General features: G+C 38.6%; 1 protein-coding gene across 4 annotated transcripts in view; it reads left to right on the top strand.

Moving 5' to 3' along the window:
- SLC16A9 (solute carrier family 16 member 9) overlaps positions 1-18,993 on the top strand; it is a 57,745-nt gene that overhangs the window by 25,825 nt on the left and 12,927 nt on the right. For 2 of the 4 annotated variants that reach the window (XM_086679756.1, XM_025918368.2), the window contains exons 2-3: positions 2,262-2,494; positions 13,669-13,812. In XM_086679756.1, coding sequence (XP_086535882.1) covers positions 2,299-2,494; positions 13,669-13,812 — 340 coding nt within the window. In that variant the 5' untranslated portion in view covers positions 2,262-2,298. The remainder of the gene's footprint in view (positions 1-2,261; positions 2,495-13,668; positions 13,813-18,993) is intronic. The other 2 variants (XM_086679758.1, XM_086679757.1) reach the window with 1 other exon arrangement.

Here is an 18,993-nt window from a genome sequence, read left to right as displayed (position 1 = left end):
GTAGATGATTGTGTAACTTTATTGTATTATATATTTTATATACTCAAGAGAATCACCCAAAAATCTACTGCAAACAAGAGAATGTAGTAGGGTAATTGGATACAAAATTAACTTATAGACATCAATAACTTTTACACATACAAACAAAACAAAGAAATAACCCTGATTTTAATATTAGCAAAAAGGATAGAATACTTAAAATAAAAAGAAATGTTAGGGAAAACTTTAAACATAAAGAACACTTAATATCTTCTATTAAGAATAGTAGACTTGAACAAATGGAGAAGCACACCATGTTCTTCGATGGCAAGACTCAACATCACAAAAGGATCAATTTTCCTTAAGTCAACTTACAAATGTAATTCAGACTTAGTAATTAAGCTATTGTAATGTTGAGTGAAAGGCAGATCAATGGAACAGAATGGAAATTACAGAAATACACACATATATACCCAAGAATTAGATAGGAATTACAAATGGCTTTTTATCTATGTAATGACACACAACTTTCAGGGAAAGCTGAGAAATGCAAGTTAAATCTATAATGAAATACTGTTTTACCGTTACCAAATTGGCAAAAATGCAAAAGCTTTATGACACACCCCAAATTGCTGGGGATAATATGAATTGGTTTAATCCTTTGACACCAATTTCGTAACACTAGTTACAGATACAATGTTCTTACCTTTTGACTCAGCAATTCCTCTTTTGGGTTTTATCTAACAGATATGCATATGTGCAAAAAGGTGTATGGATATGTAAGATTATTCATCGCAGCGTTGTTTTTCAGTGTAAGTCACAGGGAACTGGTTGAATTAAGAGAAAGCCCTATAATGAAACACAATGCAGCACAAACAAGAGAATGAGGAAGGTCGCTATGCATTCAGAATATTTTTCTGTGTAAAAAATAGAGGAAATCTATATTTGAGTGAACAATGTATACATAAACCAACTCTAGAAAGATATAAAAGAAACAAGAAGTATTGGTTTCCTGTGGAGGGTATGGGAGTTAGGTGTACCTTTGGTCTGTATACCTTTGGTCCTTCTTTTTCAGTTTTGAACCATATAAATATTTTGCCTATTTAATAAATGAATAAACGAACATGTGTGCAGCCATATGGTGAGTTACTTTGTGCTTATTGAGAAAAAAAAGACTAAGGAAGCTGTGTATTGACAGGGAAAAATCTTGGGGGTATTAAATGCATGAGACAAGGTTTGGAATAGATTGTACAATATGCTACTTTCTGTCTAAAAAGAGGGAAATCTAGGGGCGCCTGGGTGGCTCAGTCGGTTAAGTGACTGACTTCAGCTCAGGTCACGATCTCATGGTTCATGGGTTTGAGCCCCATGTTGGGCTCTGTTTTGAACGCTTGCCTGGAGCCTACTTCAGATTCTGTGTCTCCTTCTGTCTCTGCCCCTCCCCCACTTGTGCTCTGTCTCACTCTGTCAAAAATAAATAAATGTAATTTTTTTTTTTTTTTTTTTTTTTTTTTTTTTTTTTTTTTTTTAAGAAAGAGGGGAATCTAAGACTATTTGCTTGGTTTTGCTTGTACCTTCATGAACAAAGTCTGGGAGGATACTTAAGTTGGTGGACATGGTGATGTGCTGCCAATTCCCCCCCCAGACCCCTTTTGGGAATGAGAGATTCCTTGCCCCAGCTGTTGAGAGTGCTGGCCAAGGCAGGCGGTGGGGTGGGGGGTGCTGGGGCTTCAGCTGACTGTCCTCCGGGAATGACAGCCTCACCTAAGGTCATGCACTCTTCTTGGATGGTCCAAATCCAGCGAAAGAGCAACTTGGGGGAAGACAGGGCAACTCTTCATGCCCAACTCAGGGCAACTCTGAAGGGCCATCCCAGCTTTAGAAGTCCCCTTCCTTAACACCACGTGGCAGCTTACTTTTTCTCTCCCCTATTACCTTCCATAGGAAGAGAACAGTCCTAATAAACCTTCTTCTTACTAATAGTCTGCCTCCCGGGGAACCCAACATGTGACAAGAAACCAGACCTGGTGAATGGGGACAAGGTTTTCACTCTGTGCCTTTTTATAATTAAAAAAAATTTTTTTGATCCATGTGGAAATATTACTTACTCAAATCATCAGCACAAAATTTAAAGTTAACTTGATATGTCAGTGATTTTTATGCTTCTCCATGTACATTTTTAGAGAAGATTTTTGATTTAATTTAGAAGATATTTTTAATCCAAAATAATGTGCCCCACCACACTCTAAATATGCTTTTCTTTTCCTTTTGTTTTTGCTTAGGCCTGACAGAGGAACACCTCCTTGATCTCACCTTACGATGGAATTTAAAAAGTCACCTGATGGTGGATGGGGCTGGGTGATCGTGCTTGTCTCCTTTTTCACTCAGTTTTTGTGTTACGGATCACCGTTGGCTGTTGGAGTCTTGTACATAGAATGGCTGGATGCCTTTGGTGAAGGAAAAGGAAAAACAGCCTGGGTCGGATCCCTTGCAAGTGGAGTTGGCTTGCTTGCAAGTAAGTGGATAAATCTATGCTTCTCCTAATTCCTTTATCATTTAATTAGATTTGTTGCATTGCCAACACTGTGCAAGGCATAGGAGGCTATTGTTTTTTTGTTTTTTTTTTTAACTAGCACATATTTTCCTGCCTTCCTTGAGATTATAATAAATCTATGTGAAAATACAGGGTTCCATAAGATACGCATTCATTTCTTGATGCATTTATTTGCCATTGTGTGCCAGGCAGTGTGCTAGATGCTAGATATAAAAAGATGAGCAGTAAACACGTTGTACCTGCCTTAAGAGACTCACAGTCTAGTGAGAGACACCCATGCTTCCATGAGTAAGATTGATACAGGGAGATGAAGGCATCCAACCAGGCATGTCCAGTGTATGCTGGTGAGCAAAGGACCACATGATGTTCACTGTCCTGTAAGCAGTTCCTATATGATTCGAAATTACTCCTCTTTGATTCAGGTCCACCGTGATCAAATTGCATGAACTACATTTGTGTCACCTTCATGAGGAAAATTTGACATGGCAAAGGTAGTTCCATCTCACAATGATGACACTATTCAGAATTTTAATGCAGTGTTATGTATGGTATAGATGTGATGAATTTTGTGTGGCCTTTGTATAATATCTCCATAAGTAATATTCTTGATAAATGTTTACATATGATGGAGTAGGGATTCTTTCTTTAACGTTTATTTATTTTTGGGACAGAGAGAGACAGAGCATGAACGGGGGAGGGGCAGAGAGAGAGGGAGACACAGAATCAGAAACAGGCTCCAGGCTCCGAGCCATCAGCCCAGAGCCTGACGCGGGGCTCGAACTCACGGACCGCGAGATCGTGACCTGGCTGAAGTCGGACGCTTAACCGACTGCGCCACCCAGGCGCCCCAGGGATTCTTTCTTTAGAAAGAATCTTTAGAATGAATCTAGAATGAAATCTTAAATTCATCTTTAGAAAGAAGAGTAGAGGGGTTTTCATTTACCTTTAAAGGATGAAAATCATTATGGTACTTCAATTTCTGGAGTAATAGTTTGAAATCTGCAGTAATATTTAGTGACCATCAATCTGATTTACTTGAAACTATTTAAGCACAGGTGTGCTAAGATGGTGACTTCTTAGGGTCAGTATCCCTGGGGTCTTTTCCTGTGTGCTATGAGGTTGGCCTGCTTCATTGAGAAAATCACAATCTCTATTCTGTGGGGATATACAGACATGGTAGGAACATAAGGAGAAAATAAGGACATTGAATGTGGTGATTTGAAAGGTAATTTTCAGCTCTGAAATGATTTCATGAACACAAAATGCATTAGCTGTTCCTTTTAAGTATGCTGTCTTTTCTTGATATCTAAAGGGGACTTCTTAAGACAAAACAAAATCATTTGTTTCCAATTGATGTATTATCTTGTTGAATTAAAAGCAAGACTTGAAAACACAATAGTGGATATTGTGGCCATGTCAGGTAAGATAACTAAACATAACTAAACAAATGAAAATAATACTCTCATTAGGAACTCAGGAGAAACAGGAAAAGTTTGCTCAAGACTTATTTCAAAGAGTGTTTCAAAATGTGGATTGTTTCCAAAGCTGTCAAAGTACAAATGGATAATTGATATGTTAATATAGGAGTTTGCAAGCATTGATTTCTACAAAATGATGTGGTACAAAGAAGACAGAATCTTTTTAAATGTCCTCCAATTAGTCACCATTTCTATTAGCAAATACTTAAACAGAAAGGTAATTATCCTGTCTTCCAGCAAGGGTCAAAGGACAATTGAAATGATAGCACATATTCAGAGAACAAATTTTGTCAATAAGTCAGTCCAGGTGGGCATTGAGGGTTCAGAGAAGCTGAGAGCTCCTTCGGGATGGATGGGACATTGGTGGTCTGAACAGCAGCTTGCACTTTCTCCAAGTTCCCACTGCTTCAAGGACCAGGAGCTTCCCCCTTAACTTGTAGCAGGACCAGCTACATAATTTGCAGGTCCCAGTGCAAAATAAAAATGCAAGGACCCTTGTTAAAACTTAAGAATTTTAAGACAGAGACAGCAGAGCAGTAAATCAAGTGTGTGGCACTCAAGCCTTGAAACCAGCTCTGCTTGCAGGGGCTGGGGAAATAGAGCATCTCACCAAAGTTCAGGGGGGGAGAACATACTGGGAGGGAGGGAGAATTGGGTTGAAGTTAGAGGCTAATTTAAGTCCTGGCACCAAGATTAGTTAGCTGAGTTACCTTGTATAAGTCACTTAACTTCAGTTTCATCTGCTAGACAAGGAGACACTTGCACCCAGCTAATGAAACCCTTTGTGAAGATGACGATAGAATAAAGAGACAGAGGGCTAAACAAGGAGGAAGTGATAGGAAAGAAATGATGGCTGAACAGCTACCACTTATAGGTGTGTGTGTGTGTGTGTGTGCGCGCGCATGTGTGTGCTGAACACATGTGATGTTGGCCTCCTATATGCTATGCTCTTCATAGCATAAATTAAAAGACAGATCCTGAAAACAATGGTAATGAAGTATTCGCAAGATGTGTCTAGCATGTGTGAGCCACATCAGCCCTTTGTTGACAACTTTGTTCTGCAGAGAAATAAACAGATTAATATTACCTTGGAAATGGGAAAAGTAGGTCTCATGTTGGTGACCCAAATGGTTATCAGCAATTCTTAACTGGGAAGATAGTTAGAATCATCTATAGAAACAGTTCAGCATCTAAAGGCCTCTATTTGACCCCAGACATTCTAATTCAGTTGGTCTATGAAGAGGCCCACATATGTAAATTTTTTTAAAGCCCAAAAAGTGATTTTCAGTTGGGAACCACCATTGGGTTACCTCTTGACTTAGATTTTAATCTTGCACTTGTCGATAATTCTCCAATGTGTGATTTGCTTTGACTCACTTGTAAAAGGGACTGCTGTAGGTTTTTTTGGCTTGGTTGTAGCACTGCTCGTGCCATGTAAAACATGAAAAATAGTGTCCAGTGACTCTGATTCTGGTGAAAAAAAACACATAAGTGTACATCTTTGCATCTTTTTGATAAAATATAGTTTATACATATGTGTATATATATCTATATTCATACATCTTTTTGATAAAGATGAGCTTTATATGTATACATACATACATATATAAATATATACATATGTATATACCCATATACATACATATATACACATATAGATGTATATGTGCATGTGTGTGTGCATGTGTGTATTTGCTCTTACATTCAGGACTATCTACGAATTACTCAAGGTTGTCTAAAAAGACAATTTCCTACCTATCAGTGCAGTGGGGTGGGGATGGGGGAGTCTTCATTTTAACTGGCTGCCCAGATGACTATGATGCAGGTAGGCCGTATTATATCTGAGAAACATGAGTTATTGTCTTTACCTAGTTTTGTTCACAGAAGACGTAGTAGGAGTCTCAGTTCTGTGATCCAAACTCTGGAGCTTTATAACTGAGCAAGGCATGGAAGAGTAAGTCTATTTGCCAAGTAGCATACAGATTGTATGGTCCTTACAACAGTGCACTGAGGTAGGCATTACTGTCCTCAAGTTTAGTGCCCAGGATGCCCACATGAAGACGCAGCCCAAGATAAAGCACATTCTCTAAGAGGAGAAGTGGCACCCACGCTCCAGTTTCTCTAACCTGAGAAGCCTATTTCTTCATCTTTAAATTGGAGACAATAAAAGTACTACCTTATATGATTGTTGTATAAAGCAATTGAGATGGTGTTTGCTATATGGTAGGTGCTCAACAAACCTTAGCTATTAAAGAACAAGAATCACCCACAAATAAAATTACTTTCCCAAGCAGTTGCAACCAAACTGTGGAATCCACAAAAAAATGAGACCTTTCAGAATGAAAGACAAAGATACTTCTAGGGGGATGGGCTGGAGGGAAAACTAGAACTTTACTGAGATTGTACCTAAGCATCTCGAATTTAAAGGCACACCCCTGGTCTCTGGCAAACTGAGATTTGAATGGTAGCTCACAGTAATGTGCAAACAATGCAAAACATGCATATGTTCACTTTATACTCTTCATAATCTTAATTCTTCATTCCTTCTCTTTGAAACTGGGATAATTGAAGAGAAAATACTTCTTCCTCTGTCTGAATTATTTGCTTGTACAGCTGATCTTTGGGATGAATAAAGCTGGGAATTTGGGTTATACAAGCTCACTATCATTATATAAGTTAACATTACGTACATCCATAGAGTGTCCTTTGTGCTTGGGATTCCAACACAGAAGACATCATCTGTGCTTACAAGGGATTTTAGTTTCAGGGAAGAGACAGAAAGAAGACTTACTGATAATTTGAGACTTCACAAAGGCAAGGGGAAAGCAATGTCTGGAATTTTATAGAGATAGGTTGTGAGGTGGGCTAGATGGGAGGATGGGCTGTGCAAGGTAGACTATCAGGGAACAGGCACCATGCAAAAGCCTGGAGCCTGCACCACATGGTTGCATTCTGGAAGAGTATATCTGGCTGGAGAAGGAGGCATTGCTTTGGGAGATGTGATGGTCAGTGTCAACTTGGCGAGGCTATGTTCCCCAGTTAGTCAAACACTAGTGTAGGTGTTGCTGTAAAGATATTTTATAGATGTGTTCAAGGTCCATAATCAACTGACTTTAAATAAGGGAGATTATCCTAGACAATTTGGGTGAACTTAATTCAATCCTTTAAAACGCCTTAAGAACGGAACTGAGCTTTCCCAGAAGAAATTCCATGTTTTGGCTGTATGGTCAGCCTGTGCCAGAGAGTTTCAACCTGCCCTTCCTGATAGGCTGCACTGTGGGTTTTATACTTGCCTAGCCAGGTCTCATAATCGCAGAAGCCAATTCCTTGCAATAAATCTTTTAACACAAAACTTCTGGCTCTTTTTCTCTGGTTGAAATGTGACTGATACAGGAGGGATGGAACTTAAGTGAACTCACGGGCTGTCGTGGCCTTGCATTGTTTTCAGCTGAGCTAAAGCACAGTTAGATGTCATTCTTCAAATTCAAGAAAGGTGGGGCTGTTTTTTCAGATAACAGAGTTGCTGAAACAGGCAGACCTTTTGTTCTATATTTTTGTACTATAAGCAGACTTAACAGTGCCCCCCTTCTCCTTAATTCCTCCAAAGTTCTTCAAATTGATAATGAGTCAATAAATCTATCCCCAGGCTGATGGAGTAGGTCACTATAGCCAGTTGGGCTTGCTGGGTGAGTTGTGAGTGCTGGCAGAATTGTATTTGAGGATATCTGTACAATTTTACTCTCAAGTCCTGTTAACTCCTGCAAGTAGGACTGAATTTCTGCCTCCTACAAGGATTCTGTTGCATATTGGCCAGTTCCCAGTGTGGTAGGCTTTTCCAGGATTGGTGAGAATAACTCTGGGTTTTGGTTAAGCTTTCCCTACTCTCTATATCTCACCAAACCAACCAACAAGCAAGCTAGTCAACATTCATGAGATCAAGGACTGAGTGGGTGTGGCCTTTCTCTTCCCGTAGGGAGATGAATTTAAAATTCTGGTCTCAGCAAGAGCAAGGAGTGAGGAATCTACAAGAGTTCGCTGGGCTCCATGCTTTGTGGGTAGAGAGTTAAGACTCTCATGGGCCCCATCATCTGCTCTATTAGGAAATTCTTGCTGTGCTGCAGGCATACAACCTGGTTACTGCTATATTTTATTTCTCACTGTACTGTCAGCCTATTTATGGCTTCAGTGCAGTAGGCCTGGCCATCCTATCACTCTTGGGATTCTGAAATTTTTAGGGGAAATAAGTGCATGAAGGGGCATGCCCCTTCCATGAGTTCTAACCCAAAGCTATCTTATAATAATTATAAATTGGGGAAAACCACATTATGTTTCTGTTTCCATTTAGAATGTATTTCCATTCCTTTCGCTGATATAACCACCCTTTATGGTCCATCAGGTCAAGGTGCAGTTTCTTGACCCATGGTGCTCTCCCTTTTCTGAAATCTCAAAACATATGATTTAAACCTTTCTTTTGGTGCCTATTGCCCGTGACCTTGGGTTTTAATTTAACTCTTGTGTGTTTATTTTGCCTTGCGATTTAGGTATTGAATTGTGTGCCCTCTGTCTTCTACCATGATATGAGTGCTGTCCCACCAGCAGCCACCAGTCACACATGGTTATTGAGCACTTGAAGTGTGGCTAGTTCAAGTTCAGGCATGCTAGAAGTGCAACAATTCATACTGGATTCATTCACAAAAGAATGTAAAATATCTCATTAGTGATATTGAAATGATAATGTTTGGGCTTATTGAGTCAGATAAAATGTATCACTGAAATTAATTTTACCTGTTTTATTCTTCTAATGTGCCTACTAGAGAGTTTAGAATTCCATATGTGGATCACATGTGTAACTCCTTGTATTTCTATTGTGGAGTGTTGCTTTACTGGACACTTGGTCAATAGTGAAGGAATGACAGTGATCAAATATTTTGTTTTTTGTTTGATTAATGCAGACCTAAAGAGAACGTTACTAACATACTTCTAAATTTTAAGAAGTATATTCTTCCTCCATGCTAATTTTAAGAGCCAGCAACAATTTAGTTCTGTTGTTTCTTCCTACAGTACCCTGAGGGCTCAAGGAAACAATTTCATCACTTACTTGTGGATCATTCTGACTTCCTTGTAACAACTCATTCTTCTCATTTTTTAAATTTACCCATGATCATAACAAAACACTTTTTCAGTTAGAATGTTCATTTTCATTTCCCTTTTTATTCCTTTCATTGGATGAAAATTACCCCAATCAGTCTGATGTGCAGATGATTATTAAGAAATTATTTCATATTTTTGTTTTATTTTGTATTTAAGAGGTTGCAGTTCTCAAAATCGTATTCTTATCTTCCTTTCTTTCTTTGCTCCTTCTTTTGGTTTGTAGGGTTATTCCCTAACACACAGGTTCTTACATTTTTTGAGTGAATGTGTCCCCATTGTGCCAAAAATGTTGCCAGGGCCCCCGTGCAAGAGAACAGAATATCTCTTAAGAGCTCTGCATACCATAACCTGGAAAGGGTAGAGCTGTTCAGCAATTAGTGCCCCACATTGCCATCTAACCATCCTTACAGCTTTCTTCTGTGCTTGTTGCAAGCTTTGCTACTTAACACTCAGCCGAGGACTTTCAGTTCAACCAACCAGTCAATATTAATCTCTCAACAGAATGTAGTAATAGTAATAATGGCTCCCAAACACCAATATACTTACAACTGTAATTTCAAGAAAAGTTTTCACTGAAGGCAAAATTAATATAAAGGCAATGATACTGTGTGTGTGTGTGTGTGTGTGTGTGTGTGTGTGTGTATAAAGTTCCCACTATCTTCTTACTATCTTACATTTTATTCTGAAATTATATCCTGCTCATTACTTCCTTATTAAAATATTCCTTCTTGCTCTTTAATGAAATGGCAGCGATATTGTAGAGTTGTTACATTCAAAGAATGACCTTACTTGTTAAAACAAAAACCTGGCAACCAGATGGTGAAGCCTTCTCTCTACTTTTTTTTTTTTTCTAAAATTTTACAGCTTTCAAGAAGTGGAATCACTGGCTTATTATGAGTTAACTAATGTTTGTTCCAAAAGCCCCTTCTGCAAAGCATAAGACCTGAAGCATTATATGAAGTCTCCTCTGAGAGCAGTCTTTTTATTGAATTTATCTCTTGAAACTAGTCCAGTACTCCATGGTTTATCATCTTGGAAAACTTGCCTGTTATTACAAAGAGCTAAACATGTGAATGTGTCATGTTTTACGGATGTGACTTAATGGTCAATTCTAGTTATACTTTGCCGTAATTGTTATTGATGAAATATGGGGCTAATGTGGTTTAAATCTATGTAAATAGAATCTGGAAATACTCTGGTTCCAAGGATGGGAAAAAAATTATTTGCCCTAAACTTTTAAACACCAAGATGAGCTTGAATGTTATACTTTCATTTGCTATCAATTCATAAAACTGCTTAAGTTGTAACATATTAACAAAAGTACATTGGTGTTCTTTACTAATATTTTGATTTTTAGGAAAAAATTAAGGCATCAATTGAAATAGTTCTTATTGGGAAGAATGCTAAGCTGACTTTGGCCTTAGCCCTGTCATTGATTGGCTATGAATGTTTGGTCAAATAACAGGATCTTTCTGACTTCCAGTTTTATCATTTTAAAATGAGGTGTTTGGAGCCTCTCCAAGGCCTCTTTCCTCTAAAATTCTTTGTTTTCAATCTCTGACATCAAGATATTTTTCTCTAAGTAAGCAGCAGATGGCAGTATGAAAGTAGAGAATTTTTTAAAAAGAGTTGTCAGTTTACTGTTTTTATTGGTCAAAGAATTTCTGCTCATTTCTTCTTTAAGCTTGATTGTTTTCTGTGAATTGTGTATTACACAAAATAATTTATGAACTTATCACGTAATTGATAATAATTATGTACTTTTTAGCATGTAATAGTTACAGTGTTATTGTACATGCCATGAAAATTATGACCCTCCATCCCTACCCCTAGCTTCCCAAACTCTGCGTCTCCTTGTGGAATTATTATACATTAAGGAGCATAAATTTAAAGTCCTACTTTGAGGGTGAAACTTGAAACTTTTCAGGTATGCCAGCAATAATCTCTGTTTTAATTCTATTGTGCCTGTTAAATTTGTTGGCGCTGATTCTCTGTCAGTGCAGTTTGGTAAACAACACAGAAGGGTCATGCCTTTATGATGTCAGATATCCATTTATGAAATTTGGCCCTTAAAATCACTTCTATTTTTGAAGTATCTAAGTATTTTAATTGGGTATACAGGCAGCTCAACTCTTGGATGATAAGTTTGGTCTTTCAAATTTATTTTCCTTTTAAAACACTGGCACAGAATATTCCCCTCTGTTTATCGTGTAAATATATCAGCCTGCTCTTCTGTATTGGCTCACATAGAAGGCCTGAAATGTCAGGGGCCAGTTCATGACCAGGGAGAAATGTGGGAGAGCTGTGCATGTTGAGAGCTATGTAGTATCTTAGTGGTCATAACCTGGTCTTAAGAATGCACTTGAGAGTTTCTCTGGTCCTGGCAGGAATGTTGGACTTGGGTGGTTAGATCCTGGTTCTATCACTTACTAACTAATTTCTCAGTTTGAGGTTACTTAAAATGTTTTAAAATCTAAATAAAAGATATATACAGTAGTGCCTGGGTGGCTCAGTCAGTTGAGCTTCTGGTTTCAGCTCAGGACATGATCTCATGGTTCGTGAGTTTGAGCCCTACTTTGGGATCCTCTTCCCCCCCACACCGCCCCTGTCCACCCCCACTCACGCATGTGTGTGCTCATGCCCTCACTCTCAAAAATAAACATTAAAAAAGATATATACATAAAACTGTACATATCATGAGTATTACTTGATGAATTTTTCACAAACCAGACTATACCCATGTACTAAGCACACTCACATCAAGAAACAGAACATTGGCACTACCTAGGAAGTTGGGCTGGGTTTCCTCTGGTTACAACTCCCTACCCATTACTAAAGATAACCATTATTCTGACTTCTAATCATAGATTAATTTTGCCTGTTTTTTTTTACTTTTTATAATTGCAATTATGTAATGTACACTTTCTCATGTTGTCTTTCACTCCACGTAGGTTTATGAGACACTTCTATATGTGTAGCAATAGATCCTTCATTCTCAATAGTCCACTGTGTGACTACACCAGAATTCACTTACACATTGTATTGCTGATGAACGTCTGGGGTTCTAGGCTACCATGAGTAGTTCTGCTGCGAACATTTATGTACTTTTGGTACAGGTATTTCTATTGAGTGTATACATGGAAGCAGAATTTCTGAACCATGTGCTGTGTTCAGCTTTAGGAGAAAACAGCAGCAGTTTAGGAGACTTCTGATTGCTCCATATCCTTGCTAACACTCACTGTTGTCTGCCTTTAGCCATCTTGGTGATTATACTTTTTAAAAATTGGGAATAATAATCTGTACCTTGAAAGGTTGTTGTCAACTTAAGGTTGTCAACTTAACTAGGGTTTCTCTTTGCTTTTGAAACCTGGGCTCTTCCTTCTACCATGGGCATGGACAACCTCTGTGAGCTTCAGTTTCCTTCGTGTAAATGGGACTAATGTGCTGAATAATCCCCAATGTCCTTTCATTTCTGATATGCATGCTTTGTAGTTACATGCTTTGTAGGTACACTGCGAGTGGAAGAGAATTTCACTATGACTTAAATCCCGTTACATGGGCAGTTGCCCACGTATGCATAGAACAGATCCAGGTAGTGGTCACTGTAGCCTGCCACTCAACAGTGCACTTCACCCCCCAAATTCCAGATTACATGTAGAATGTAGGACAGTGGGACTGACAGACCCGTGCTGGAATGGGTAGGGTGCTTCTCCATTGGTCCCACCTCCATTGGTCCCACCCCACCCCCACATCATCACTCTACAGGGTGGCGACTGGTTGTGGTCAGTCAGTCATCAAGTTTATTTTCCTCATCAATTACCTGACCGGCTCCATGCTGAGAAGGAGCGCTGGGGAGGAAATATGCATGGAACATGCAGGAGGAAAAGTCCTCAGAATAGTATGGTGGTTAAGACGCTGGGGTCAGGAGTCAGACTGCCTGGGTTGTTACTTCTCTCTGTTACCACTCTGGTGGCTGCTGTTGCTGCTCTTGTCACTGAGGAGCTGGCCCCGATCAGAGACTTCCTTGTCCCAGGCCTTGTGATCAGCTTGACACCTGTGCTCTCATTTGTCCTGCCTGTAGCACCACAAGGTAGTATGATTATTATTCCAATCTGCAGATGAGGAAACTGAAGCCCAGAGACATCAGATAAGCTGCCTAAGATCGAACTGCCAGCAAGTGGTAGAACTTGAATTTGAATAAGGCCTGACTCCAGAATGTCTGTTTCTTACCTACATGGCCTTACCATCCTGAAACCTTGATTTCCTTATCAAAAAGTGAGGTTAATAGCCCTTTCAGGGCTGCAGGGAGATTAAAATGAAATGAGATTGTTTCTATGAAGTATCTCGTAGAGTGTCCAGCACATAGTAAATACACAGTAGATGTTTACTGTTAGTGTTGTTATTGTATGATGGAAAGAATCATTTTAAATTTATGATGGGATGGATCCTAGGACTGTGGGAAGGAGGTTACTGTTAAATAAGTGAAGGTTTCATTTATTATTTTAGGTCCTGTCTGCAGCCTCTGTGTCTCCTCTTTTGGAGCAAGACCTGTGACAATCTTCAGTGGCTTCATGGTAGCTGGAGGCCTGATGTTGAGCAGTTTTGCCCCCAATATCTACTTTCTGTTTTTTTCCTATGGCATTGTTGTAGGTAAGAAATCTGGTCACTATAATTCTTCTAAGCTTCAAGAGTTAAACATCATTTTATCAATGTCAGGTTTATTATTCAGTTAATATAAGGTGTGAAAATGATAAAAAATAATTTACTTTCAATGACCACTTCACCAAGAATTATTGCCTTAGTAACATGTCTGCCCAGCGAATCAACATATTTGAAAGGATAAACATGTTTTATCAACACACACTGAGTTCTCTGACAAGGCATAAGAAGGGTTTTCATTTCAGTGCTGGTCTCTAATGCACACAAAGGAAAAGAAAGAGGAGGGAGTCTGAGGCTGATGTCATTTCTCTCTGACTTAAGAAGTGGTCCTTTTCATTCTGGCTGGCTAAGCAAGGCTCTGTTGGGTTGTTTGTGTTCTAAACATCCTGTGCTTCTAGGGCCCACATCACAAAGTTACAGCAGAATTAAAAAGTAGATTTTAAAACACACAATCATTATTTTTTTTTTTAAGATAAGGCACAGGTGAAGAAAACTGAATGGTGGGGATAATTGATGGTGATCCTGGTTACATGAGAGGAAAAGTAGAGGGTGACTGACAGCACCGACGGCTCTGGGTAGATGCCTTTGTGGCCTTTGTGATGTGTTGTACTAATTGTGTTCGGTGTTCAACATGATCAGACTATTCCTAGGGGCGGTTGGTGGGGAATTTGAAACAGATGATTCCAGCTTTCCAAGTTTTTCTTAGTGTCTGGAAGAACCTAATTTTGTTGGCTATTAATATTCCTCTTTTTCGCTTGGGACTATTTCCAGAATAATACCTAATGGAAATAATAGTGGCTAATATGCACTGAATACTTAACCATGTGCTTGGTTCTATGCTAAATGCTTTATCTGACCTTATTTAATCTTCACAAGAACGCATATTACAGAGGGGGAAAGTGAAGCTCAGAGAATTGAAGCTACAAAGGAGATTTGGGGTTGAATGCACTCAGTCTGACACCAGATCCTGAGTCAGAGCAGTCTGAACTGACCTGAGTCAGATCCCGACTTGTTTCACATTTTTGTAGTTATTTTTGGTGCTTTTAGAACCCTTAAAGTGTATTGTTAAATGCAACTACATACCCTAATACTGCTGAGACCTGAATCTAAATAAGCAAGCCCCATGTTAGTTCTTTGAGAGCATGTAGTGTATGTTTGATATTTTATATTCCCTGTGGTGCTTAATACAGTTTTGGACCTGTGGGTACAAACACATTAATCTCTGGTGTAAACTTGAGAGTTTTCATTTGATAATCATTTTGCATTCTTGTCTAAAATCATAAAAATAAAAATGTAGATATCTGTGTTTATGCATGAATATTGGATTATTCCCTTTAGGACAAATCCCTTTTTACATAGAAAATTGAATCATTATGCCATTGATATGATCTAGTTCAAACTCTGGACTACATGTTTAAAATTGCATAAGATTTTACTGCTTCACCTGGTTTCTTTTTTTTTTTTTTAATTTTTTTTTTCCAACGTTTATTTATTTTTGGGACAGAGAGAGACAGAGCATGAACGGGGGAGGGGCAGAGAGAGAGGGAGACACAGAATCAGAAACAGGCTCCAGGCTCTGAGCTGTCAGCACAGAGCCCGACCTCACGGACCGCGAGATCGTAACCTGGCTGAAGTCGGACGCTTAACCCACTGCGCCACCCAGGCGCCCCATGCTTCACCTGGTTTCAAGGTTAATCTAGGCATACAAAATTTTTACCGACTTAAAAATTGATGAGCAGTGAGTGATATATAGCATTTGCATTACCTATATATAAAAATGAATTTTTAGGAAGAAAAATTTGGCTTGCAATGTCTAGGATTTATATACAATTGACTGTGTTGGAAGAATAAGGATGTATAGAAAAAAAAGACAATATTAACTAACTCCCAAAACTAAGTTTCAAAATTTCTGTATCAATGGAGGGAGCTTTATCAACTTGTGAAGTTAATTTTGATTTGATTTATGTTGTTGGAACCTTTTGATAACTAACCATGACTCCTGACCTCCTGAATCCATGATCTTTAATTAATCAGATAGGATTTGAGGTTGGTCTGACTTACCCTTTTGGCTCGTGGTGGTGGTGGTGACGGTGGTGGTGTTACAGGCCTTCCACTTGGCTTTTCCCCACTATGATAACTCTCACCCTGGCCAAGGAACAATGTAGGGAGTTATACCAACCACCATGTATGTGTGAGCCAATGAAATATCAGGAACTTGGATGCATCCATGGACTCAGTGGATCCATTGTAAGCCAGACCTGAGGCATGATCCTATATATTACCTGGCCCCCATATGACCACTCTAAGGGAAGGGCATGTAAATGCTTCAGGCCCCTAGTTAACAATGCCAGCTCATGTTCTGTGTCCAATAGTGCTCTAAAGGTATCCCACTTTCCCTAAATAAGTGGCCATAGTTGTCTTTGGGGAAATGTTTAGGGTACTGTTATCCATATACTTGTCATAGTGTTTGTTACAATGTCCTTCCTCCTGGTATCCCAGCCTCTCCTTCACTTAGTGGATTGTAGGTCAGAAAACAGGCTCAGCTCTTGAACACTCTGATTTGGTCATAGGTTCTGAATCCCTGCAGCTGAGAAGAAATTGTGAGCTCAAAGAGAGAGTGCTGGGCTTACGGTCAGAAGACATAGATTCTGTGAGCCTGAGTACACTTGATCACGAATGGCGTTCCTTCATCTATGAAAGCAGGCTGGGAAACCTACCTCACACAGGTTTTGTGAGGACAAAATGAAGTCAAGCAAAATAAAAAAAAAAATAAGTAAAAAGAGTTGAGTTGGATTTCAGTTAATAAAAAAAATCACTCTCTCTGGTATCTATTGGGGCCCCATGAGCTACTCCTAGCCAGCAGACAATTAATACTTATTACCATGGTTGACGTCTTCTTTCTTTCTTTCTCTTTCTTTCTTTCTTTCTTTCTTTCTTTCTTTCTTCTTTCATCTTTCTTTTGGCTTATAATACAGGGCTCACAATATCTGTGGGATCAATAAGTGAGATAATAGTGAACAATGATATTTCCATTCTGTCACCATTTAGAGTATCCAGTTGAAAAGGAAGTGACAGGAAATTATTACTGTCTAAACTCATTTTCCTTTTTAGTATTGAATTTCTTAGAAATAGCAATAAAGATTCAGTCTGATGATAACATTCACTGAGCACCACTTCTGTGCTGAATTGTATACTAAGCATTTTCATTTGTCTAGAATGAACTAGATGGTGTCTTAAGATAGACAATATGCAGAGGGACAAGTTATTTAACTTCTGTTTCCCTTTTTTTTAAAGTTTATTTATTTTGAGAGAGAGAGAAAAAGCGTGAGTGGGGAAGGGGGAGAGAGGGAGAGAGAGAATCCCAAGCAGGCTCCGCACTTTCATTGTGGAGCCCGATGCTGGGCTCAAACTCACAAACTCACAACTGAGATCATCACCTGAGCCGAAATCAAGAGCCCGTAGCTTACCTCACTGAGCCGCCCAGGTGCCCCTCTGCTTTCTCATTTTTAAAACTACATATAATAATGACATCCACCTTAGGATTTTGTGAATTGATTAAGTAATGCAATAATATTAGCTAGCATTACCATTATTATTAGTTTTGTGACCTTGGAAATTATTTATTCTCTCTGAGCTTCTGTTTTTATTTTTTATCAAATGGGACTAATATGACTTCACAGAGCTATCATGCCCATTCATGAGCAAATGTATCTACAGAGGCACAAAGAGGTGTTTCACACATGTTTTTCCCTTCCCTTAAATTCCTTGCTGACCACTTAGTTCAAGACCACAGCAGCAGTTTTTTGCTAATGAGGAAGCTTTATTGAATCAGCAATATTTGTATAACAGATTGGGAAGATAGAAAGAGAAATTAAAGCTTTTTAGTATGTTTAGTTATAATACACAATATCAAAAAGAATACTAAAGTTTATTAATTGGCTAATACTAAAGTTTATTAATTAATTCTGTTTTACCCCTTAATTGATATTTTAAAAAGTATCATCTTGAAAATACGATGTTATCTTGTTCAGTTTTTGTAGCTAACATAAAATGGAAGTTTCCCCTTTTTCAAGGGACTGTAAGCCACACTGCCAATCCTGGTAATTCAGGCTTCTATTTTCTCAACTACTTTGCCAAATCAGGAAAAAGAAAGTATGATGTGGGAGGCTGGAGTGCAGGGGGGCCAGCAGGAAATCAATGCTTAATGAGCTCAGGCTTCTCCCCAATAATTTCCTTTTGCTTTTCTGGAAAGTACAACTCAAGATCAATGTCTTATATTCTCTTTTCTTTAGACTTTATTGTTCTTTAGCTACCTGGTTAGTGTTTGCTTGCTATTCCCTTTTGGATTTTGGAAAAGTTCAATTTTCTCTAACTTTGTTTTCATGGTAATATCTGCCTATGGACTGAATCTGCACAGTGTATTGAGACTGGGAGGAAAAAAACCACATTTGCAGAGTCTGATTCTCCTACTGCAATTATGGCAAATGAGATAAAGGTCATTTCCTGGCATTCATTTTAGCAGTTAGAGTTTTATAAGCCTTTTTGTTTTGTTTTGTTTTTAATGGTTATATCATTAAAGAAAGTCTTTTTTCTCTCATAGATGTTCAATTGTAATAAGGAACTATGATTTTCTAATTAGTCTGAAGCTATTATTGACATAATGTCATAATACTCAGGTGAAAAGTGAAAACATATATCAATATAATGGTTATTTTTTATAGTACTTATTATATTTCAGGCACAGATACTAAATCTTTTACATTTTTTAGGTCTCTTAATCTTTTTTTTTTTTTTTTCTGAGAGAGAGAGGGAGGGAGAGTGAGTGGGGGAGAGGGAGAAGGAGAGAATTCCAAGCAGACTCCACACTCAGCATGGAGCCTCTGCCAGGGCTTGATCCAACGACTTTGGGATCATGACCTGAGCCAAAATCAAGACTTGGACGTTTAGCCGACTGAGCCACCCAGGCACCCTTATGTCTCTTAATCTTTACAATTGTCTTGTGAGATTGTTTTAAAGATAAAGAAACTAAGAATTAGAGACTTTCAGTAAACTCTCTAATCCCCAAAGTCACCTAGCCAGTAACTGATAGAGCTGGGATTTGAATCCAAGTCTGATTTCCAAGCCTGTGCTCTTAACTAGTCAATGTCATGTTCAGAGTACTCATAAGTACTC

Source organism: Puma concolor, chromosome D2, assembly GCF_028749965.1.
Source record: "Puma concolor isolate L17-30 chromosome D2, mPumCon1.1.hap2, whole genome shotgun sequence".
Classification (NCBI taxonomy): domain Eukaryota; kingdom Metazoa; phylum Chordata; class Mammalia; order Carnivora; family Felidae; genus Puma; species Puma concolor.
This window is presented reverse-complemented; position numbering and strand designations above follow the sequence as displayed.